The sequence below is a fragment of the Leucopleurus acutus genome (genome assembly GCF_964270905.1).
Source record: "Leucopleurus acutus genome assembly, chromosome: X".
Classification (NCBI taxonomy): domain Eukaryota; kingdom Metazoa; phylum Chordata; class Mammalia; order Artiodactyla; family Delphinidae; genus Leucopleurus; species Leucopleurus acutus.
The window spans coordinates 113,597,349-113,624,189 of record NC_139148.1 but is presented as its reverse complement, the minus strand read 5'-3'; the positions used below and the strand labels follow the sequence as shown (position 1 = coordinate 113,624,189).

Here is a 26,841-nt window from a genome sequence, read left to right as displayed (position 1 = left end):
TGCCCAATCTCCTTTTGCTCCTATTCTGGCCTCCTGCTCAGCGTTCCCTCTCCACCTCCTTATGTGTGGAGGGACTAAAGTGAAGACAGACTGGCCAGGCTAATTTTTCCAGGGGTGAGCCCAACTTTGGATTTTTACTTTAAAGTAGAATATGAAAATTTCCTTTAAGACAGTTTCCTGTTTTGGATCACAGTCAATTAGTAACATTTTGCCAGTAATAACTGAAGGACTGAAGTCTAGGTGGAAAAAGAGAGAGGAAAAGAGAGAACTCATTTACTGTTTTAAACCTCAGCAAACAGTGAATTATTTATATTTATTTCCTTGATACTCACCCATTCAGCAAACGTTTATTTTGTGCCTACTGTGTGCCAGGCCCTGAATTTTATGATTTCATATATCTAGATCTTTTCTTTCTCACAACAACTCTATGAATTAGAATTGTCACCTTACTTTATAAGTTAGGAAACTGAGGCACAGGGAGCTGAAGTGACCTGTCTCAGGTCACATTGCTGGTAAGATTTTAAATAGATTCTTTGGTCACCAGAGTTACAGCTTTTTCCACCAGCCTTGCAGCTGACTCTCCACTTGGAGTTGTTGTGGAGACTGTGCTGTGAGCTGTCAAAATATTAGCAAAGGTATGCTCTCTTGTACATCAGATGACAGCATTTCGTTGGTCTAATTTTACCAGCCTATTTATTTAGTGACATAGGATAAGTTGGTTCAATATAGATCAAGAGTGGTGTTTTGGGATTCTTACCCAATCAGGTTTAAATGTACTTTTGAAAATGTGTCCTTCAAAAGCCAGAGTTTTACTTAATGGGGAAACCCTGGAAGCATTCCTGCTAATGTCAGGAGAAAGGAAATGATGCTCACTATTGGCACTATTATTTAATGTTTCATTGGATGTATTAGCTAGCACACTCTTGCTGAAAGTGAAAATTGGTATAACATTTTCAAAGGGCAACTTGATAGTATCTATTAAAAGATAAATTTTCAGACCCAGTGATCCACCATTTCAAGTGCTAGAAATTTATCCTAGAGAGACGTCACCACAAATGTGCAAAGATTTATGTACAAGGATGTTTACTGCAGTATTGTTCATAAGGGAAAACAACCCAAATGTCTATTAATAAAGGAACTGAGAAAATATATAATAGTGCATAAAATACTAGATAGATCTAATGTACTAATCTGGAAAAATGTCCATGTTGTACAAATCAGTGAAGAAAGAAAGTTTAAAAATAGTATGGGACTTCCCTGGTGGTGCAGTCATTAAGAATCCACCTGCTAATGCAGGGGACACGGGTTTGCACCCTGGTCCGGGAAGATCCCGCATGCCGCAGAACTAAGCCCGTGCGCCACAACTACTGAGCCTGCGCTCTAGAGCCCGCGAGCCACAACTACTGAGCCCGCATGCCACAACTACTGAAACCTGCATGCCTAGAGCCCGTGCTCTGCAACAAGAGAAGCCACCATAATGAGAAGCCCATGCACCACAACAAAGAGTAGCCCCTGCTCACCGCAGCTAGAGAAAGCCCGCGTGCAGCACCGAAGACCCAATGCCAAAAATAAATTAATTAATAAATTAATAAAAAAATACCACAGACTAAATGGCATAAACAACAGAATTTATTTCTCACCATTCTGGAGGCTAGAAGTCCAGGATCGAGGTGTTGGCAGGTTTGGTTTCTTCTGAGGCCTCTCTCCTAGGCTTGCAGATGGCTGCCCTCTCACTGTGCCCTCTCATGAACTTTCCTCTGTTTGTGTGTATCCCTGATCTCTCTTGTGTATAAAAATTTTCTTTTCTTATAAGAACACCAGTCAGATTGGATTAGGGCCCATCCTAAAGGTCTCATTTGAACTTACTTATTTCTTTAAAGGCCCTATCTCCAAATACAGTCACATTCTGAGGTACTGAGGCTTAGGGCTTCAATATATGAATTTGGGAGGAACACAGTTCATCTCATAACAGTTTTTGATCTGGTTTATGAATGTATGGGAGTTTATTGTACTAAACTCTTTGGTTTTGTATATGTTTGAAAATTTATATTAAATACAACATTGTAGAAGAGGACATAAAAGTAGACCTGAACAAATTGACATACATGCCCCATGAATAAGAAGACTCTTCACTAAGTGGTGCTGGGAAAACAGGACAGCTACATGTAAAAGTATGAGATTAGATCACTCCCTAACACCATACACAAAAAAAGCTCAAAATGGATTAAAGACCTAAATGTAAGGCCAGACACTATCAAACTCTGAGAGGAAAACATAGGCAGAACACTCTATGACATAAATCACAGCAAGATCCTTTTTGACCCACCTCCTAGAGAAATGGAAATAAAACCAAAAATAAACAAATGGGACCTAATGAAACTTCAAAGCTTTTGCACAGCAAAGGAAACCATAAACAAGACGAAGACAACCCTCAGAATGGGAGAAAATATTTGCAAATGAAGCAACTGACAAAGGATTAATCTCCAAACTTTACAAGCAGCTCATGCAGCTCAATAACAAAAAACCAAAAAACACAATCCAAAAATGGGCAGAAGACCTAAATAAACATTTCTCCAAAGAAGATATACAGACTGCCAACAAACACATGAAAGAATGCTCAACATCACTAATCATTAGAGAAATGCAAATCAAGACTACAATGAGATATCATCTCACACCAGTCATAATGGCCATCATCAAAAAATCTAGAAACAATAAATACTGGAGAGGGTGTGGAGAAAAGGGAACACTCTTGCACTGCTGGTGGGAATGTGAATTGGTTCAGCCACTATGGAGAACAGTATGGAGGTTCCTTAAAAAGCTACAAATAGAAGTACCATATGACCCAGCAATCCCACTACTGGGCATATACCCTGAGAAAACCAAAATTCAAAAAGGGTCATGTACCAAAATGTTCATTGCAGCTCTATTTACAATAGCCTGGAGATGGAAACAACCTAAGTGCCCATCATCGGATGAATGGATAAAGAAGATGTGGCACATATACACAATGGAATATTACTCAGCCATAAAAAGAAACGAAATTGAGCTATTTGTAATGAGGTGGATAGACCTAGAGTCTGTCATACAGAGTGAAGTAAGTCAGAAAGAGAAAGACAAATACCGTATGCTAACACATATATATGGAATTTAAGAAAAAAATGTCATGAAGAACCTAGGGATAAGACAGGAATAAAGACACAGACCTACTGGAGAACGGACTTGAGGATATGGGGAGGGGGAAGGGTGAGCTGTGACAAAGCGAGAGAGAGGCATGGACATATATACACTGACAAACGTGAGGTAGATAGCTGGTGGGAAGCAGCCGCATAGCACAGGGATATCAGCTCAGTGCTTTGTGACCGCCTGGATGGGTGGGATAGGGAGGGTGGGAGGGAGGGAGACGCAAGAGGGAAGAGATATGGGAACATATGTATATGTATAACTGATTCACTTTGTTATAAAGCAGAAACTAACACACCATTGTAAAACAATTATAGCCCAATAAAGATGTTAAAAAAAAAGACTCACCATCAGAAAGATATGTTTTCCATAAATAAATTTATAATTTTTAACACATCTTTATAAATATACCTGATTCTTTGCCTGAAACTGTACAAGCTTATATAGAAAAATAAGTAAACAAGAATAGCAGGGAAAACTCTGTAAATATAGAGCAATGTGGAGTAGAGCAGCCTTATTGAATATTAAAACATACTCTAGAGCCTCAAAACTTAAAACAATGTGAAACTAGTACATGCAAGGAAACAAAAATCCAAAAACAGGCCCAAATGCATGTGGCAATTTAATATATGATAAAGGCATCTTCTCAAATCGATGGGGGTAAAAATGAACTTTCTAATCAATGACATCAGGACAACTGAGTAGCTATTTGGAAAAAGGTTAAATTTGATCCATACTTCACACCATATATCAAGATAAAATCTAAATAGATCAAAGATTTAAATTTAAAAATATTAAGCCATAAAAGTACTAACGGTAAACTTTGAAGTGAAGCAGGCCTTTCTAATTATGACACAAATCCAGAGGCCATTTAAAAACTGATTGACAAATTTCACTTCACCAAAATAAATAATTTCTCATGGCAAATAACACATACACATACACCATAAGCAAAGACAAAGGATAAATGGGGAAAATATTTGTAATTCATATCACAAAGGGATAATTTTCCTAGTTTTTAAAGAGTTGCTAGAGATTGAGGAAAAGGGACAATAACCAGTATTTTTTTCAAAAAGTGTGTGGAGCTACATGGAAAGATAGTTTATTAAAAAAAAAAAAGAATACCCTGAAACATCTGAAAAGATACTCAATTTCTCTCATAATATGAAAAGTTCAAATTTAAAACTACACTGAGATTCTTTTTCTCACTTATCAATTTGTCTAAAATCAAAAAGTTTGACACCGTACTCTGTTGGTGAGCCTGGGGAAAATAGGAACGCTCATACATTGTGAGTAGGACTGCGAATTGGTACAACACTTGTATTAGGTTGGTAGGTGTGCCATTACAAAGTACCAGACACTAGGTGGCTTATAAGAACAGAAATTTATTTGAATTTATTTTCTCACAATTCTGGAGGCTACAAGTCTGAAATCAAAGTGCTGGAAGGGTTGGTTCCTTCTGAGACCTCTCTCCTTGTCTTGTAAGTGGCCATCTTCTCTTCCCTGTGTCTTCACATGGTCTTCCTTCTGTACATGTCTATGTCTTAATGTCCTCTACTTGTAGGGACACTAGTCATATTGGATTAGGGCCCACCCTAATGACCTCATTTCAACTTAATTACCTCTTTATAAACCCTATCTCCAAATAGAGTCACATTCTGAGTAACTGGGGGTTAGGACTTAAACACTTGAATTTTGGAGGACACAAATCAAATCATAACAACCTTTATGGAAGGATATAGAAGTCGCTGTAAAAATTACCAGTACATTACCCTTGTCCAGCAATTCCACCTCTGGAAATCGATCCTACAGATAAAATGACATACATATAAAATGACATATATATGAGGATATTCATTTCAAACTTTGTTCATAAAAGCAAAGAGTTGGAAACAACCCATGTCCACAAATAGGGGATTATTTGAGTCAACTGTATTTCACCTACACCGTGAAAAATTATGCAGCTGTAAAAAAAATCAGGAAGCTCTCCATGCAAAGCTAAAGAGAAATCAACAATGATATATGAAGTGAGAAAAGGAAGGCACAAAACAGCATGCAGTTTAACAGCATGCTACATATGTATGAGAAATACATTCGTATTTTCTTGTACAGTATTTGCATAAAGAAACACTGAAGGCTAAATAACAACAACAAAAAACTAATAAAATTGGTTACTGATAGGGATGTATGGGGGCACAGAATAGAGGGGACAGACGTGGAATTGAGCTTTTCCATATATTCTTTTTTATATAATTTTCATTTCTAAATCACGTACATTCAAAACAATTACAATTATTACGCATAAAGTTTCCTAGTTCAGCCATGAAATTTCTAGTACAATATGAGACTAACTCTAATCCTTTTACTTTTGAGAATGACTATTCTCAGTTTATCAAAGCTTCATCTAGGGTTTTCAAAATCGTGCTCCTGTGAAATAAAGAAAATCCCCAGGGGTTGCAAGTGTTTTCTTTCTTCTTTTTCTTTGAAGAAAGGAACCGAGTTTAAGAGGGCTAGAGTGAGTCCAGTTGGATTTGACGTTGACCAAATAGGAGGTAGCCCAGATGCTATTGATCATCAGCACACATGCCCTTGAGTGTGCATCAATTCAAGCAAACAGAAGTGTGCCCTGCTGGGTGGAGGTGCCTGGATGGGGGTGGGGGGACCTGAGCGCACTGCCTCCAGCTAAGAGTGAAATTCCTTGAGAAAGCCCCCTTCCTGTCACAGAACTCACAGCACTCTGAGCCTGCTCGCAGCCCAACGGCCTCTCCGAGAATGCTACATTTAAAAGTGCAGTTTTTGGATGATTCCCAGAAGATTTTTGTGGTTGATGTAAGTGGAAATCACATTGCTATTATTCCTTTATTATTCATTCAATAATGGTCATTTGTGGACAGCCCATTAGCTGGAGATATTATGTCTTCTTTAGGACCGAACGAAGGAGGACTGTAGGTTTTAGCTTTGGAAAAAGAGATCTGTATTTAATATCACAGTGTAGCTCATGCTTTCCCACTAATCTTTCTTCTAGAACAGGTTCTCTTTTCTCAAGGGTTAACAACAGCAAATCTAAATATATGTAAGAAGACAAAGCAGAAATAACTTAGTTGTCCTACCCAAAAAGGTATTATTGCTCATTGAAATAATTTGCCTGTGAGTCTCACCCCATGAATATTTGTGGGGAGAAAACTGTGGGTCTGAGGGAAAGGAGAAAGGGAACTCTACCCTTCTTTTCTGAAGAAAACCTATGGGGTTTCGGAGGGTGGAGGGCAGTGGGTAGAATTATGCAGTTGTAATGAGAACTTCAGGAAGTAATGACAAGTATAAGAGAGAAAAATAGGATAAGAGACTATTTAGTTTGATTTAGTACTTATAGTTCAGGGTTCTTCATATAATTCCAAGCTACAAGATGACTGATACAATTATGCCTCATCTCTTCAAGAAAGAACAAATGTGTTAAGTACATCATTTGGAGCTCATCTTTCAGTATTTTAAGAGATGTACATTTTGATGTCAGGATCTACGTACGAGCATTTGGAAATGTTCTACAATTTTATTGGAATCAAAAAAGTGCTATTTGCTCTGATATTTACAGTAGCTACTAACAAGGAACAAATAGTTCATTTCCTTTGAAATTCATACAAAATGCTGGTTGTTTTCCTTTATACATAAACTGACAACTGCTGTTGGGTGTGCAGGTAACCCATTTTTCAAATAAGTATTTCATTTTTATTTGAATCATGTGCTTTGTGGGTGATGACTGCATGGTTTCAGCTGCTGTTTTGCTGTCTCTTCCTTTCACTTTTATTTGCAAAAGGCATTTCTAGCTCCACGGACCTGATGATTTGTTTTTGTAGCAAATAGCTTCCATTAGAGGTATGAGGCATTTCCTATTCTTTCTTGGAACTGTATTTAAGGGGTGGAAAATGTCTTTTGAGTAGTTTATCCATTTGCAGGCTGGTGGTGTACACTCACAGTGCTCCAGTACCTGAATTAGTGAGCTGGGGATTCAAAAGACACTGCTTTAGGCTAAATTTTTAATAGATATTTCAAGCTACTCAAAGAGAAATCTTTGACAAAAAGTGACAGAAGAGCTTTCTGAATGTACAGCTCAAATACAGATCCAATTAAATGGGGGGTGGGTGGGAGGCACAGTACCCTAGCTTCACAAAATTCACCTTCCGAGGAGCTGATTCTAGCAACTTGAAGCCAGCATGATTTGGCTTTAAGTCAGACTGTTCCTTCCAGTTGCAACACACCGTGTTCCTTGGGAAGATAATGGGAGAGATTTGATACCCAGCAATTTGGGTGTCACAGCATCTGATCCCGTTTGCTCTGTGGAGGGCTGCTCTGTAAGTAGCAATCGTGGCATTACCGAGAGTGGCAGTAGCACTAACTGTGGTCCCATGGGCAGCTTAGTCTTGAGGGAAATGGAACCTTAAGTTAGCATACAGCCATCTAACTGTATCTTCTCTCCTTAACAGTAGCAGACTGATAATCATGATGATGATAATGAAAATGATGATGATGATAATAGTGGTAGTAGAGGGTCGCCAATGGATAACACAAAAATTTAAAAAGCAATTTCACATCCATTAGTTCATTTGATCCTCCATTCCACCCTGTGAGTGAAAGCAGGGAAAAGATGAATGCAGAGCTGGGACTTCCAATCCAGGACTCTTCCCACGACCCCATGTACAATTGTATCCGAAGACTCATCTGTCAGTAGCTGCCTAGTCCTGTAATATTGCCACTGCACATTAGTTTCTGTGGCCCTCAAAGGGCATAGAATTTGGCATACAGTAAGGCTTTAATGACTGTTATGAACCAATTAGTAGGAGTCTCAAGAGGCATGTATCAGTCCCAGGGACAATTGTTCTTCAAGATAAGATTTAAGAAAATAATTGGTTGCATGGGGGGAAATAATGGCATCTTGGGCATTAGTGTTGTTTTTACAGAAAGTACAGTAGTAGAAATATGATGATCAGATAGAATAATGTCACCTGGATTAGGCTAATTGACATCCAGAACCCTTTATTCCACCCCCAGTAGCATTATCTTGGTGAGTTTGCTGGTGTCCAAGATCTGGCTCAGGACTACAGACTCAGAAGCCTGATTTGTCAGCACTCCACAAATCTGAAGTCAGAAACTGGTATTTTAAAATCAGGAGGCCAGTGTTACCATTTACAGTGGGACTGAGAACACTAGGGTTCTCTCATCAGTTACATAATATGCCAAAGGGCAGAAGAGTCAGATTGAAAGGAATTAGATTTATGATCCTAGTACTGAATCGCCTGATAATGCATCTGTCTCCACAAAGGCCCTGTCATTGACACCTTTTAAGTCACTTATTCATTCATTTAGTCATTTCATTAACAAATTATTATTGAGATCCTAGTATGTTCCAGGCCCTGTTCCGGGCACAGTCGACTCTACCATATGGGTAAGTAAAGTTCTCGAGCAAGGGAACACTCTCGCCTGGGCAGTGCTGGCTGGGAGCTACCAACTTGGGCTTCAGTGATTCCTTTTCCTCTTATTGCATGGTTGACAAACTCCCTTTGAGATTGACGTCTTTAATTTGTTAATGCCTTCAGTTAGATTACTGAGAAGAGTGTCTGACCCCGGAAATGTCCTGGTTTTTTGAAGCTTCTTTGCATATCTGTAATCTGAGACACGGGGTGCTGATATTTACATATGAACTCTCTGAGAATATTAGTCAAACTTTTCCTTTCTGAATTTCCAAGAGTCTTTGGGGATGCAGGATAGATATGGGACTCCAGAATTGCTGGAATATGCCCACCGAAGTTTAATCCAATGAAGAAAATGTGTTTGGTAAAAACCTCATCTTAGTTTTCAAGTCAATTTATTTGATGAAATTGATCACTGTTAAATATCAACAGCATCTCTAGTGTTGCACTTGGTAGGACTCTCCAGAATGATGATGGGAGTGGGTAAGCAGGAGGAGAAACGGAATAAGGTAACGATTTTAAAGATAACTGAAAATTCCCTGGTGGTCCAGTGGTTAGGACTCCATGCTTCCACTGCAGCGGACATGGATTTGATCCCTGGCTGGGGAACTAAGATCCCACAAGCTGTGTGGCATGGCCAAAAAAATTGAAGAATTTTGTGTTTTAGTTTTGCCTCTTCAACATGGGGACCGGGACTTTTCTGGATAGAAAAAGGGAGGATAAGACCAAAGCTAAGGCTTTTGAGCACTCAGAAAGAATAGAGAAGGTCAGGTTTCTAGCTTTACTAGGAACCTCCCAATAGCCACAGATACCAGTAGTAATAATGAGCATCCTTGGAGAGTGACCTCCTTTTAAGCCTGAACTGTTTGCTTCTCTGAGGTTTAGATGGAGAGTTTTCAAAACAATAATCCCATCACCATACTTGACACAGTTCTGTCTGATATGCCTCCTGCCTGCTGCAGTTCTATCTTTGTAGAAACAATAGTGAAGGGGAAGAGCAGCTGTTGTTTGTGAATTCCCAAAAGCACATTTTTTTTTTCTTTTTGCGGTACGTGGGCCTCTCACTGTTGTGGCCTCTCCCGCTGCGGAGCACAGGCTCCGGACGCCCAGGCTCAGCGGCCATGGCTCACGGGCCCAGCCGCTCCGCGGCATGTGGGATCTTCCCGGACCGGGGCATGAACCCATGTCCCCTGCATCGGCAGGTGGACTCTCTACCACTGCGCCACCAGGGAAGCCCCCAAAAGCACATTTTATTTTGATGGTTTTTGGAAGCTAAGGTCAAAATAAGAGGTTTGAAACATCTCAAGACTTACATTTACCTGATTGCTAAGTGACTGTATTGACCAGCACAGTGAGTACCTAGTGGCTTACCCAGTGAGAGAATATAGTGAGTCAGCTTACCCCATTCCCTTGGGAGCCCAACATAAAGGCCACCAGGCCTCATTTTCTGGAATGAGGCAGAGGGGAAGCATTGCCAGGACTGAGCACTATTCAAGCTGGATAAGAAAGCCAAGAACTGCTTAGTGATTTTTTTATTGGTAGTGGTGTTTACCCTTGGGATATTTGTCCAGGAGCTGGTTTTTCAATTTATAATGATGAGGAATCTTTTGTAGTTTTGTCAATAGCAAAATAGATACCCCTCCCCTTCATAAAAAAAACCTCTTTCAACACCAGTGAAATGGAATTGCTCTGGTGTGGCAAAATGTACCTGGATTTGGGACTACAAAAACTGCACCATTTTAGGTGTGTGATCTTGGGCCAGTCACTTAACCCGTTATCTCCCTGAGTTGTGAGGAGTGATATAAAGGATATAATGTATATTTGGAGTCTGATAAAGCAGGACAAAAATTTGACTCTGCTACTTCCAAGCTGTGTGGCCTTGGGCAAGTCACTTAACCTATCTTGGATTTAGTTCTATCAATGCTAAAAACTTGGACTTGGGGTGTCAGGAAAAACTTTCCAAATAATATACCATTTAAGTTGCTGAGTAGGAGCTAAGGAGGTGAAAAGTGGAAGCTAGGGGGAAGGGGGTTGTATGGTGGTTACACAAGGGAAAGATTGAAGGCCAATGTGCAAAAGAGAACATGGCCCTTTCATGGAAAAAAAAAGGTCAGTGTGAGTGAAGAATGGAGTGTTGAAAGGAAGATGGAGAGTAGCTTGAATTCAAGCTGAAGCAGAGGTGGTCAGCAGTTATATCATTTGGGTCAAGTGGTATATATATGAAGTTTGGGCTTTATCCTGAAGGTGATAGAGAATCACTAAAGAGCTTAAGAAGCTCAAAATGGGGATATTAGCATCTGTTAACTCATTAATTTATGCATTCATTTGCTCATCCAATATTTAATGAAATATGCGTTCTAAGTGCTGGAGATGCCAGGTAGAATCGGAATAATAGTTTCAAGTTCAGTGGCTCCAATTTTAGATAGCCAGCCTCTATCCTAACACATATGCCCAAACATCAATATTCCAGCCCGATAGAGAATGGTGGAGACAGACAGAAAGGATGGATACAAAAGATGTTAATGAGGTAGAATTTCTAGAAGCATTTGATGGCAGCCTGGATACAGGAGGTGAGTTGAGGAGTCTAGATGACATCCAAATTTCTGGCTTAAGTAATGGTTTGGATGGTGGCCTCCATTCACCAAGACAGAGAAGCAGAATAAAAGGAACAAGTTTAGGGTGGGCAAGGAGTTTTGTTTTGGATTTAGTGATGGGAATACGGGAAGAGGAATATATCTGGATTTGGGCAGACCTGAGTTCTAGTCTCTGCTCTAAAAATTTTTTTAAAGTTTATTTTTTTGAAATATAGCTGATTTATAATGTTGTGTTAATTTCTACAGTACAGCAAAGTGATTCAGTTATACATATATACATTCTTTTTCATATTCTTTTCCATTATGGTTTATCACAGGATATTGAATATAGTTCCCTGTACTATACAGTAGGACCTTGTTGTTTATCCATCCTATATATAATAGTTTGCATCCGCTAATCACAAACTCCCAATCCACCCCTCCCCAACCTCCCCTCCCGCTTGGCAACCACAAGTCTGTTTTCTATGTCTGTGAGTCTGTTCCTGTTTTGTACATATGGTCATTTGTGTCATATTTTAGATTCTACATACAGGTGATTTCATATGGTACTTGTCTTTGTCTGACTTACTTCGCTTAGTATGATAATCTCTAGGTCCATCCATGTTGCTGCAAATGGCATTATTTCATTCTTTTTATGGCTGGGTAATATTCCATTGTTTATATATACCACATTTTCTTTATCCATTCATCTGTTAATGGCTGTTTAGGTTCTTTCCATATCTTGCCAGCTCTAACAATTTTAAGGTGTGGAACATTATGTGAGTCACTTCACCTCTCTGAGCCTGTGCACTTATCACTAAAATTGCAATAATCATAGCACCTACCTCGTGAAATCATTGTAAAGATGAATGAAGTACCAGAGGTAAGGTTCCTGATGCAAAGAATGTGCTAAAAGCATGTTAATTCCCCTCTCCCTTGCTTAGAGACCTTTTTATTTCTATACTTTGCAAACCAACAGAGAACAGTCTTTCACCCTCAACTTGAAGTTTCTTTTGATAACACTTGATGTTGCAGCCCACCTCCAAGCAAAACAGAGCTGTGTTTCCCCTCATTTGCTCTTCCTCTGGGGCTTCCTGGGGTTAATTCATCCTGCTTTTCTGAGCGGCTTGCCCTTTGCTTAGTCAGCAGCCCTAGGAGATTTGCTCTTCCCCCCCTGGAGTCATTAATCCTGAGAGGGTCCATAATAACTGTCTAGAGTTACCTAAAATTATGGTGGGCTTCCTTTAAGGAAGCAGATGGAAACAGCCAAACCCTTTATCTTTAACGACATTTAATTTAAAAATTTTTTAACCTGATACTTTAAAAAAAATTGAGGTATACTTTTCTTTTAAATTGAGGCATAGTTGATTTATAATATCATATTAGTTTCAGGTGTACAACATAGTGATTCACAATTTTTATAGATTATACTCCATTTGTAGTTATTATAAAATATTGGCTATATTCCCTGTGCTGTACAATATATCCTTGTAGCTTATTTATTTTATACATAGTTTATACCTCTTAATCCCCTACCCCAATCTTGCCCCTCACCTTTTCCCTTTCCCCACTGAAAACCACTAGTTTGTTCTCTATATCTGTGAGTCTGTACCTCTTTTGTAATATTCACTAGTTTGTTTTCTTTTTTAGATTCCACATATAAGTGATATCATATAGTATTTGTCTTTCTCCATCTGACTTATTTCACTAAGCATAATACCCTCCAGGTCCATCCATATATATATCACAACTTCTTTATCCATTCATCTGTTAATGGACACTTAGGTTGCTTCCATGTCTTGACTATTGTAAATAATGCTCCTATGAACACTGGGGTGCATGTATCTTTTCAAATTAGTATTTTTGTTTTCTTTGGATGTATACCCAGGAGTGGAATTGCTGGATCATGTGGTAGTTTTATTTTTAGTTTTTTGAGAAAACTCCATAGTGTTTTTCATAGCAGCTGCACCAATTTACATTCCCACCAACAGTGTTCAAGGGTTCCCTTTTCTCTACATCCTCACCCGTGTTTATTTGTGTTCTTTTTGGTGACAGCCATTCTGACAGGTGTGAGGTGATATATCATTGTTTTTTAAAATATTTTTTATTGAAGTATAGTTGACTTACAATATTGTGTTAGTTTCAAGTGTACAGCAAAGTGATTCAGTTACACACACACGCACACACATACACACACACATATATTCTTTTTCAGATTATTTTCCATTATAGGTTATTATAAGATATTGACTATAGTTTCCTCTGCTATAAGTAGGTCCTTGTTGTTTACCTATTTTATATATAGTAGTGTGTATATGTTAACCCCAAACTCTTAATTTATCTCTCTCCCCCGCCTCACCCCTGCTATCCCCTTTGGTAACCATATGTTTGTTTTCTATGTCTGTAAGTCTGTTTCCGTTTTATAAATAAGTTCATTTGCATCATTTCTTTACATTCCACATATAAGTGATGTCATATGATATTTGTCTTTCTCTGTCAGTATATCTCAGTGTTGTTTTGATTAGCATTTCCCTGATGATTAGCAATGTTGAGCATCTTTTCACATGCCTGTTGGTCATCTTTATGTCTTCTTTGGAAAAATGTCTATTCAGGTCTTCTGCTCATTTTTTAATTGGGTTGTTTGTTTGATTGATAGTGAGTTGTATGAGCTGCTCATATATTTTGGATATTAACCCCTTATTGGTCAAATCATTTGCAAATATTTTCTCCCATTCAGTAGGCTGACTTTTCATTTTGTCCATGGTTTCCTTTGCTGTGCAAAAGCTTTTAAGTTTAATTAGGTCCCACTTGTTTATTTTTTATTTTGTTTCCTTTGCCTTAGGAGACAGATCCAAAAAATATATTGCTACAATTTATGTCAAAGACTGTTCTGCCTATGTTTTCTTCTAGGAGTTTTATGGTTTCCAATCTTACATTCAGATCTTTAATCCATTTTGAGTTTATTTTGTATATGGTCTTAGAGAATGTTCTAACTTCATTCTTTTACATGTAGCTGTTCAGTTTTCCCAGCACCACTTATTGAAGAGACTGTCTTTTCTCCATTGTATATTCCTGCCTCCTTTGTCATAGATTAATTGATCAAAAGTGTGTGGTTTATTTCTGGGCTCTCTATTCTGTCCCATTGACCTATATGTCTGTTTTTGTACCAGTTGCATGATACTTCCAGGTCTGTTCTTCTTTCTCAAGATTGTTTTGGCTATTTGGGGGTTTTGTGTTTCCATACATATTTTAAAATTATTTGTTCTAGTTCTGTGAAAAATGCTACTGGTATTTTAATAGGGGTCGCATTGTATCTGTAGGTTGCCTTGAGTAGTATGGTCATTTTAACAATATTAATTCTTCCAATCCAAGAACATGGTATATCTTTCCATCTGTTTGCGTGGTCTCCAATTTCTTTCATCAGTGTCTTATAGTTTTCTAAGAATAGGTCCTTTACCTCCTTAGGTAAGTTTGTTGTTTTGGTGCAATCATAAATGGAATTGTTTCCTTACTTTCTCTTTCTAATACTTCATTTTTAATGTATAGAAATGCAACTTTACCAAATTCATTGATGAGCTCTAGTAGTTTTTTGGTGGCATCTTTAGGATTTTCTATGTATAGTATCATGTCATCTGCACACACTATATCTTGGTGTGGGCCTCTTTGGATTGACTATGTTTGGGACTTTCTGTGCTTCTTGGTCTTGGACACCTGTTTCCTTTCCAAGGTTAGGGAAGTTTTCAGTTAATATTTCTTCAAATATGTTCTCTGCCTCTTTCTCTCTCTCTCTTATCCTTCTGGGATCCCTATAATGCAAATGTTAGTACACTTGATGTTATTCTAGAGGTCTCTTAAACTGTCCTCATTTCTCTTCATTCTTTTTTCTTTTCAGCTTCAGTGACTTCCACTACTCTGTCTTCCAGCTCACTGATCCATTCCTCTGTATCATCTAGTCTACTATTGATTCCTTCCAGTGTATTTTTTGTTTCAGTTATCATATTATTCATCTCTATTTGGTTGTTCTTAACATTTTCTAACTCTTTATTAAAAACTCCTCACTTCTTGATGTTCATCCATTTTTCTCCTGAGTTCTTTGATCGTCTTTACAATCATTACCTTGAACTCTTTCTTGGGTAGATTTCCTATCGCCACTTCACTTAGTTCTTCTTCTGGGGTTTTATCTTGTTCCTTCATTTGGGATATGTTCCTCTGTTGCCTCATTTTGCCTAATTTGTTCTTTATTTCTATGTATCTGATAGGTTGGTTATGTTTCCTGATCTTGGAGAAGTGACCTTTTGTAGGAGATGTCCTATGCATCCAAGCAGTGCACTCCCCTCTAGTCACCAGCTATATGCTCTAGGGGTGCCCCCATGTGGCTGCGTGGGTCCTTCTGTTGTAGCAGGTTGACTACAATGTGTGGTTTCGTAGGTGTGGCTGGCCCTAAGTCTGGTTGGTTGCCAGGTTTTGCCTTGTGTAGAGGCTACTGGCTGCTGGTTGGTGGGGATGGGTCACAAGGTGGCTGTCTGTGGAACACCTGGGGCAACAAAGCTAGTGCTGGCTCACTGGAGTCAGGGTCCAGGAGATCCCAGGGCTGGTGCTTGACAACCACAGGGTGAAGCCAAGTCTTGGGGCTAGTGCTGGCCCATTGGTAGGCAGAGCTGAGTCCAGGGGTCTGGCTGCAGGACCCAGGGGTCTCAGAGCTGGTGTTGGCCTGCTGGTAGGTGGGGTCTGGGCTCATCTGGTCCTTGGGCTAGTGCTGCTCTGTTGGTAGGTGGGCTGTGTTGGCAGTCTGTGGTTGTCCTGGGGCTGGAGTCTGCCTGCTGCTGGTGGGTGAGGCTGGTCCCAAGGCTAGAACAGGCTTGCTGTTGGGCAGAGCCAAAGATCCTGGGGCTGGTGCCTGCTCAGTGGTGGGTAGATCTGGGTCCTGGGGTCTCTGGCTGCAGGGCCCAGAGGGTCCCAGGTCTAGTGCCTGTGCAATGGTGTGTGAGGCTGAGTCCTGGGCCCTCTGGTGGATAGGGCCATGTCCAGGGGTGACTGTGGTCTCAGCTTGCTTGCTGGTAGGTGGAGTTGTGTCTCCCTGCAGTTAGATGTTTGGCCTGAGGCATCCCAGTAGTACTGGTGTTTACAGGTTGGTGGGGGTGGGCAGGGCTGGGTCCTGAGGCTAAGGAGCCAGAGGGAGGATTCCAAAATGGCATTTGCCTGCACCAGTATCCACGTGGTAGAAGGACCTCCCAGAAATGGGTGCCGCCAGTGTCTATGTCCCCAGGGTGAACTCCAGTTGCCTCCTTCCTCTCTGGGCAGCTCTCCAAGATCAGCAGGTGGGTCTGACCCAGGCTCCTTTCACATTACTGCTTCTGCACTGGGTCCCAGAGCATGTGAGATTTTGTCTGTGCCCTTTAAGAGTGGAGTCTATTTCCCACAGCCCCTGGGTCCCCTGAAAGTAAGCCCTGCTGGCCTTCAAAGCCAAATGTTCTGGGGGCTTGTATTCCTGGCACAGGAACCCCAGGCTGGGCAGACCAATGTGGGGCTTAGACCCTTGGATCCTTGGGGAGAACCTCTGCAATTGTAATTATTCTCTTGTTTGTGGGTCACCCACCTAGGGGTATTTGTCTTGACTATGCTGTGATTCCACCCCTCCTACCTGTTTCATTATGGTTCCTTCTTTATATCTTTAGTTATAAAAGATCTTTTCTGGTAGGTTCCAGTCTTTTTCATCGATAGTTAATCTATAAATAGTTGTAATTTTGGTGTGCCCATGAGAGGAGGTGAGATCAGGGTCTTTCTACTCGGCCATCTTGGCCTCTAAGACAGTGTGTTTAACTACATTTTAAATTACTCTGTGGTAGCTACTCATAGTAACACTAACACAGTTAATAATAATGATAACAACAATACTACTGACTACTAATCATGGATAGTATTTGTCAATAGCCTATGTTCTAGGTGAATTTTGCATGCACTACTTCATGTTATGTTCACACAAATCAAATGAGTGTCCTATCTAGGGTAGTTCCATTACCTGTCTGTGCCTTGGGCTTTCTCATCTATAAGATGGAAATAGTATTAATACCCATTCTATAAGATTGTGACAAAGGTTAAATGAATTAATATATGTAAAACACTTAGAACAGTGCTAGCAAGTGCTATAAAGGTATTTGCTACATTGATGTCTTGTGGAATTTGGCTCCAAATTTAGGTGGTGGATACACGTCCTGATACTTGTATCCAAGCAGCAATATTCCAAGCTGATGGGGCCTAGAACATTATTTTTATCTTTATTTTACTGGCATGTAAACCAAGGTGCAGAAAGGTTGACTTACCCAAGGTCACATTGCTATTTAAGTTAATGAGTGAGCTGGGGTTCAAGCCCCAGTCTGTCTAGTTTCAAAACCCTGGCTGAACAGAAACAAACTCACAGACATAGAAAACAAACTTATGGTTACCAAAGGAGAAAGGAGGGGGAGGGATAAATTAGGAGTTTGGGATTAACATATACACACTACTATATATAAAATAGATAAACAATGAGGACCTACTGTAAAGCACAGGGAACTATATTCAATACCTTGTAATAACCTATAATGGAAAAGAATCTGAAAAAGAATATACATATGTAGGTATATGTATAACTGAATCACTTTGCTGTACACCTGAAACTAACACAATATTGTAAATCAACTATACTTCAATTTTTAACAATTTTTTTAAAAAAATTGTTTGAAACTATGCATTTAAAAGCATTATGTTTGTATTGTAAAATATAACTTAAATATAAAGCATACATTTATGGAATAAGTTCACACTTCAGAAAAAAATAAAAAACCCTGGCTGGTCATTGGTTTCGTGGTGGGCTTGTGACTCGAGTGGGATTGCTATAATGTGTTGTAAAGCTTCCTGGTTTTCCAGGACATGATAACGTATCCTCTAGTTCCAAGCAGCCTGCCCCACACTAGTTGCACAATCACTGTTTGATGACAGACTGACCAACAGGCTGACCGTATCAGCTCATCCCCACCCCTCTGCCTGTACAAAGTACAATACTCCAAGCAAAGGAGCTTCTAAACCACATCAGAGAAAATCATCCTGGAGTCATAATGTCCCAGGCTAGCCAATGTTGACCATTTCTTTGCCAGGGATTTATTTTTCATTGCAGGGGGCCCCAGCTGCCTGATGAATGCCTTTGTTTAAACTCCTGAATTTGCTTTGCCCCTCATAGCCTAAGGTTTGTTGATTCAGAGAATAAATTGAACTGAAAAAGAAAGCAAGTGCTTGTGCTTTGTCTGGCCAGGGGCCAGGTGGAACTGTGGGCCAAATGTGGTTTAGGTGCTGCCTGTCATACCCCTCTAGGGCTCCCATATCGTATCTGCGGTCACCTGGCTGTCAGGCTGTTCTGATGCTTGAGCTCAGAGGAGAGGCCTGGACTCAAGCCTTCCCACTCCACCCCTCTCCTGCCCCTTCTCTTCCCAAGCCCACAACTGACAGAAAGAGGGAGCCTGAAGCCAAGAACATTCGAGGTGCTGGAGGTGGGGATTGGGGAACTCTCTTTGGAGCTGGGTGGGTGGCGGTTGGACGTTTGTTCAAGTCTGCACTCGTGGGAATCTCTGTGAAGGGTTTCAGTTAGTTGGGGCCTTGCCACCCCTTCACCTTTCAGAACAGTGCAGGGCCCCACCTGCTGCCTGGGTGCTGGGGAGGACCAGCTGAGGCTCCCTACCCTGTAGCAAGAGCTCTCTGCAGAGCTTCTCTCAGAGTGAAACTTGCTCGAGGGCAAGATTCCTCTGGATTCTACAGGAGTTTCTCTCTTTCTATTAAATGTCATTTACTTTGTGTTTGCATCCTTATTTGACCAGTCACAAATACAAATATATTACACTAATAAGAGCTTAGCCTTAGCTTGTGGTTTAAGACAGTGAAGTTGTCACTTGCAACTTAACGACAGAAATTCTTCAAACTGGCTGAGCTGAGTCCAATATCTTGGGGTCAAAAGGGCTTGGCTTGAGGGGCAGAACCACCCAGGAGGTGGCAGGACTGACCCAGCAATTTCCTAAAAGGACCTGGAGCATGTTATCCCAGCAGCAGAGAGCGATGCTGGCCTTTGTGATACTGGGTGCCACTAAGCAGTTGTGTGCCAGACTGTCAGAACTGGAAAAACATTTGGTTAGACCAGTTCTACTGCTGAGAGATCCACCCTGAACAGATCATTGACACCACAGGAGGTAGGAAGGAATTGGCCAATGAAATGCCAGGGCAAGGCACCACAGGGAAGATCTGCTGAAGGCCGCAGAGCTCAGGAAGCATGCAAAGTGACAGACGTTCAGGGGGGCACGTCTCTTCTCTGGGGGCTGAGGAACTCTCTGATGTATAGCTTGCCTGTTCTAAACACAGCTGCTATGCAAAAGTTACAATTATTATCCCCACAGAATCTTACTCCAGCCTCCTTTCCGTTATTCCCTGTCTTTCTCCTTACCCACTTCCTCCTTCTCTTCTGGGTCCAAGGTGTGGAGCTAGGGTGGAAGGGGGGGTCTGTCTGGGCTAGCTGACCCCAGGCCCTGAAAGCACTTAGGCATGGCGCCTCACCACTAATCGCTGGGCTTAGCTGTCTTAAACAAGAGGTCTTTTGTCCTCTGAGATTCCTTCTATGATGACGAAATTCACCTTTCAACAGACTTAAACAAAGACAAAGGTTCTCCAGAATTTCATACTCAGAATATTTCAAATGATTTCACGAGATCTGTCATAAAGTTACTGTCAATTGCCTTCAATGCTATGAGATACAATTTCCTGGCCTATGTTCCAGAAATTTCCACTTACATTATTTCATACAATCATTAGTTAATAAGTGTGTTAAATAGGTATTACTATCCTGCTTCATTCATTCATCACTCACTTAACAACTTCTTATGAGCCCTCATTGCTTCCATACACTGGGTTGGCTAATGAGGATGCAGAGAAAAATAAGAAATAGTACCTGACCTCAAAGACAGCATAGTTTAGTGGAAGAATCAGAATGTAAAAAACCAGGTACACTACAGTATGATCTATACAAACGCAGTGGCAAAGAGTTTTTTAATGGCACAACAGGAGAGGGGCACCTAACACAGATTGAAGTGTGTTTGTTGCAGGGATGGTCAGACAGGTTTCCTTGGTGGCACAGTGGTTAAGAACCTGCCTGCCAATGCGGGGGACACATGTTCCAGCCCTGGCCTGGGAAGATCCCACAGGCCGCGGAGCAACTAAGCCCGTGCACCGCAACTACTGAGCCTGCGCTCTAGAGCCCATGAGCCACAACTACTGAGCCCACACGCCACAACTACTGAAGCTCATGCTCCTAGAGCCTGTGCTCCTGCATAGAGGGAGAAGATATCTAACCTGAGCCCAAATGACCAGTACTAATTATATAAGCTGAAAAATGCAGAGAGTCTCATATAGGATAAATCCAAGGAGAAACATACCAAGACACATATTAATCAAACTATCAAAAATTAAACACAAAGAAAAAAAATGCAGCAAGGGAAAAACAACAAATAACATATAAGGGAAAACTCATAAGATTAACAGCAGATGTTTCAGCAGAAACTCTGTGAGCCAGAAGGAAGTGGCAAGACATACTTAAAGTGATGAAAGGGAAAAACCTACAATGAAGATTACTCTACCCAGCAAGGATCTCATTCAGATTCAACAGAGAAATAAAAAGCTTTACAGACAAGCACAGGCTAAGAGAATTCAGCACCACGAAACCAGCTTCACAACAAATGCTAAAGGAACTTCTCTAGGCAGGAAACACAAGAGAAGAAAAAGACCTACAATAACAAACCCAAAACAATTAAGAAAATGGTAATAGGAACATACATATTGATAATTACCTTAAATGTAAATGGATTAAGTGCTCCCACCAAAAGACACAGACTGGCCGAATAGATACAAAAACAAGACCCATATATATGCTGTTTACAAGAGACCCACTTCAGACCTAGGGACACATACCCACTGAAACTGAGGGGATGGAAAAAGATATTCCATGCAAATGGAAATCAAAAGAAAGCTGGAGTGGCAATTCTCGTATCAGACAAGATAGACTTTAAAATAAAGACTAGTAAAAGAGACAAAGAAGGACACTACATAATGATCAAGGGATCAATCCAAGAGGAAGATATAACAATTGTAAATATTTATGCACCCAACATAGGAGCACCTCAATACATAAGGCAAATGCTAACAGCCATAAAAGGGGAAGTCGACAGTAACACACTCATAGTAGGGGACTTTAACACCCTACCTTCACCAATGGACTGATCATACAAAATGAAAATAAATAATGAAAGACAAGCTTTAAATGATACACTAAACAAGATGGACTTAATTGATATTTATAGGACATTCCATCCAAAAACAACAGAATACACTTTCTTCTCAAGTGCTCATGGAACATTCTCCAGGATAGATCATATCTTGGGTCACAAATCAAGCCTTGGTAAATTTAAGAAAATTGAAACCATATCAAGTATCTTTTCTGACCACAATGCTATGAGACTAAATATCAATTACAGGAAAAAATTTGTAAAAAATACAAACACATGGAGGCTAAACAATACACTACTTAATAACCAAGAGATCCATGAAGAAATGAAAGAAGAAATCAAAAACTACCTAGAAACAAATGACAATGAAAATACGATGACCAAAATCCTATGGTATGCAGCAAAAGCAGTTCTAAGAGGGAAGTTTACAGCAATATCATCCTGCCTCAAGAAACAAGAAACATCTCAAATAAACAACTTAACTTTACACCTAATGCAATTAGAGAAAGAAGAAAAAAAACTTCAAAGTTAGCAGAAGGAAAGAAATCATAAATATCAGATCAGAAATAGATGAAAAAGAAACGAAGGAAATGATAGCAAAGATCAATAGAACTAAAAGCTGGTTCTTTGAGAAGATAAACAAAATTGATAAACCACTAGCCAGACTCACCAAAAGAAAAGGGAGAAGACTCAAATCAATAGAATGAGAAATGAAAAAGAAGTAACAACTAACACTGCAGAAATACAAAGGATAATGAGAGATTACAAGTAACTATATGCCAATAAAATGGACAACTTGGAAGAAATGGACAAATTCTTAGAAAGGCACAACCTTCCGAGACTGAACCAGGAAGAAATAGAATATATGAACAGACCAATCACAAGCACTGAAATTGAGACTGTGTTTAAAAATCTTCCAACAAACAAAAGCCCAGGATCAGATGGCTTCACAGGTGAATTCTATCAAACATTTAGAGAAGAGCTAACACCTATCCTTCTCAAAACCTTCCAAAATTTAGCACAGGGAGGAACACTCCCAAACTCAGTCTATGAGGCCACCATCAACCTGATACCAAAACCAGACAAAGATGTCACATAGAAAGAAAACTACAGGCCAATATCACTGATGAACATAGATGCAAAACTCCTCAACAAAATACTAGCAAGCAGAATCCAACAGCACATTAAAAGGATCATACACCATGATCAATTGAGGCTTATCCCAGGATTGCAAGCGTTCTTCAAAATAAGCAAATCAATCAATGTGATACACCATATTAACAAACTGAAAGATCAAAAACATATGATCATCTCAATAGATGCAGAAAAAGCTTTTGACAAAATTCAACACCCATTTATGGTAAAAACCCTCCAGAAAGTAGGCATACAGGGAACTTACCTAAACATAATAAAGGCCATATATGTCAAACCCACAGCCAACATCATTCTCAATGGTGAAAAATTGAGACCATTTCCACTAAGATCAGGAAGAAGACAAGTCTGTCAACTCTCAGCACTATTATTCAACATAGTTTTGGAACTTTTAGCCACAGCAATCAGAGAAGAAAAAGAAATAAAAGGAATACAAATTGGAGAAAAAGAAGTAGAGCTGTCACTGTTTGCGGATGACATGACACTATACATAGAGAATCCTAAAGACTGTACCAGAAAACTACTAGAACTAATCAATGAATTTGGTAAAGTAGCAGGATACAAAATTAATGCACAGAAATCTCTTGCATTCCTATACACTAATGAAGAAAAATCTGAAAGAGAAATTAAGGAAACACTGCCATTTACCATTGCAAAAAAAAGAATAAAATACCTAGGAATAAACCTACCTAAGGAGATGAACAACCTGTATGCAGAAAACTATAAGACACTGATGAAAGAAATTAAAGGTGATACAAACAGATGGAGAGGTATATCATGTACTTGGATTGGAAGAACCAACATTGTGAAGATGACGATACTACCCAAAGCAATCTACAGATTCAATGCAATCCATATCAAACTATCAATGGCATTTTTCACAGAACTAGAACAAAAAAATTCACAATTTGTATGGAAACACAAAAGACCCCAAATAGCAAAGGCAATCTTGAGAAAGAAAAACAGAGCTAGAGCAATCAAGTTCCCTGACTTCAGACTATATTACAAAGCTACAGTAATCAAGACAGTATGGTACTGGTACAAAAACAGGCATATACAAAAACAGGCATATAGATCAATGCAGCAGGATAGAAAGCCCAGAGATAAACCCATGCACATATGGTCACCTTATTTTTGATAAAGGAGGCAAGAATATACAATGGAGAAAAGACAGCCTGTTCAATAAGTGGTGCTGCGAAAACTGGACAGCTACATGTAAAAGAATGAATTTAGAACACTCTCTAACATCATATATAAAAATAAACTTGAAATGGATTAAAGACCTAAATGTAAGGCCAGACACTCTAAAACTCTTAGAGGAAAAACTAGGCAGAACACTCTATGACATAAATGACAGCAGGATCCTTTTTGACCCACCTCCTAGAGAACTGGAAATAAGAACAAAAATAAACAAATGTTACCTAATGAAACTTAAAAGCTTTTGCACAGCAACGGAAACCATAAACAAGACGAAAAGACAACCCTCAGAATGGAAGAAAATATTTGCAAATGAAGGAACTGACAAAGGATTAATCTCCAAAATTTACAAGCAGCTAATGCAGCTCAATATCAAAAAAAACAAACAACCCAATCCAAAACTGGGCAGAAGACCTAAATAGACATTTCTCCAAAGAAGATATACAGATTGCTAACAAACACATGAATGAATGCTCAACATCACTAATCATTAGAGAAATACAAATCAAAAGTACAACGAGGCATCACCTCACACCAGCCAGAATGGCCATAATGAAAAAAATCTACAAACAGTAAATGCTGGAGAGGGTGTGGAGAAAAGGGAGTCCTCTTGCACTGTTGGTGGGAGTGTAACTTGATACAGCCACTATGGAGAACAGTATGGAGGTTCCTTAAAAAGCTACAGATAGAACTACCATATGCCCAGCAATCCCACTACTAGACATATACCCTGAGAAAACCATAATTCAAATAGAGCCATGTACCACAATGTTCATTGCAGCACTATTTACAATAGCCAGGACATGGAAGCAACCTAAGTGTCCAGCGACAGATGAATGGATAAAGAAGATGTGGCACATACATACAATGGAATATTACTCAGCCATAAAAAGAAACAAAATTGAGTTATGTGCAATGAAGTGGATGGACCTAGCGTCTGTCATACAGATTGAAGTAAGTCAGGAAGAGAAAAACAAATGCTGTATGCTAACACATAGACATGGAATCTAAAAAAAAAACAAAAAAGTGTTCTGAAGAACCTAGGGTCAGAACAGGAATAAAGACGCAGATGTAGAGAATGGACTTGAGGACACAGGGAGGGGGAAGGGTAGGCTGGGACGGAATGAGAGAGTGTCATGGATTTATCTATACTACCATATGTAAAATGGATAGCTAGTGGGAAGCAGCTGCATAGCACAGGGAGATCAGCTCAGTGCTTTGTGACTACCTAGAGGGGTGGGATAGGGAGGGTGGGAGGGAGGGAGACACAAGAGGGAGGAGATATGGGGATATATGTATATGTAAAGCTGATTCACTTTGTTATAAAGCAGAAACTAACACTCTATTGTAAAGCAATTATACTCCAATAAAGTTGTTAAAAATACAAAAGAAACAAAAAAATGGCTGCTGCATAAGCAGTCAAAATAGAGGCTCCACTCAAAGTGGCACCTGCCCCGCAAATATCAACCCCATTGCCCACTAGCCCACAATTACTACTCACTTCCTTTGCAGCCTAAATAGTAATGATACTAGCTAATATATATCAAAAGAATGTTTATCATTTACTAGGTACTAATGTAAATTTTACATATATTAACTCACTGAAACCCTCAATGGAGTATCCCTGTTTGACAGATGAGCAAACTGGGCAGAGAGGTGAAGTAGGTTGCCCAAAGTCACGGAGTAGTAAGTGGTAGAAACAGGATTTGAATGGGGCACTCTGGGTTAAGAGCCCATGCACTCGACCACTATAATCTCTTTAATGTTTGTTTTTCAAGAGCCACTGTGTTGGAGTTATCTCGGCATTTCACATCTTAAGCAGTTAGCTCTTGTGTGTGTTGGGAGTGGTGTTGCAGACACAACAAGGTTGGCTGTTTCAGGGAAAAACTGACCCGATGTAAGGAGGACCTGCAAGAGCTGTTGGGGAGCTTTCAGGGGACAGCTGAACAATGGAAATGGTTCAGAGACATGGACAGGGTTAGAACGATAAGGTATAGGGCATCTTAGAATTGCATGAAGCCAAAAAAGCTAGGTCCTTCTTTGGGGCTCAACGTGGAGGGGGGTTATGCACCCAAAAGGACACAGTAGGTTCTCTTAATTCAGTGACATCAGTGACAGTCTGTGGTATGGTCTGTAGTATAGTTAACCAGAAACATAGTAGATGCTCAATAACTATCTGCTGAAGCAATGAAAGATTGAATTCTCTCATTTCAATGAAAGAATACCATGCCTTTCTTTCTTGTACATTAGAATTTTAGATGTGCAGTATTTAATAAAATATATGAATTAACATTTTTCTGGGCTTGGTTGTGCTTGTCCCTGAGTACAGCTAGAGAATCCCAGACAACTGTTTTGAGTTACACACCCTAACCATAGATCCACCGTATTGAAGTAGCCTTGTGGAGGGAGGACGGCAGTGTTCTGCAAACCTGGTATCAGCCCAGACTAAGCCAGACTGAGAGGAGTATGCGACTTTTAGGCTTTGGGTTGTAGAGCCTAAGTCGCCCCAAGGCCCACAGGAGGGAGTTAGCACTCAGGACTTCCATGACTGTATGCCAGGGTAGCTGGGAGGAAAGGGATAAAAGGCTGCAAGCAGGCCCAGGAGTTAAGTTATATTGCTAAACCACAATCTTCATGAAATACCTATGGTGTGCACAACAGAGGTGGAGACTACTCAAGGGGAGAGCAGAGCTGAGTGGAGCCTAGCCCATGGGCATTGTAGGTCCAATCCAGAACCAAACAGCAGGAACCCAAGTAAACAGATTAAGTGAACAAGGGTCAAGAACTAAGGCAGATGTCTGCATAGGGAAAGAGGAATGAAATCACAGGTCCTGAGTGACTTCTGCAAGAGTGGAGCTTGGCAAGAAGCCAAGTTGAGACTCAGGCAGGAAGCCCTTATAGGCTTCTTGCTGGGGGGCAGAGCTGGTCCCTTAACCTAGTCCACAGGTGTTGACAAGCATGCACACCTGGCTAACGTAG

The 26,841-nt window shown here is 40.1% G+C and overlaps 1 protein-coding gene across 2 annotated transcripts in view; it reads left to right on the top strand.

The window, feature by feature from the left end:
• Window positions 1-5,955: 5,955 nt before the first annotated feature.
• FRMD7 (FERM domain containing 7) overlaps window positions 5,956-26,841 on the top strand; it is a gene marked incomplete at both ends in the record, with an annotated part of 55,058 nt that continues 34,172 nt past the window's right edge. For both annotated transcript variants that reach the window (XM_082865353.1, XM_082865352.1), the window contains one exon: window positions 5,956-6,012. In XM_082865353.1, the coding sequence (XP_082721479.1) occupies window positions 5,956-6,012 (57 nt within the window). The remainder of the gene's footprint in view (window positions 6,013-26,841) is intronic.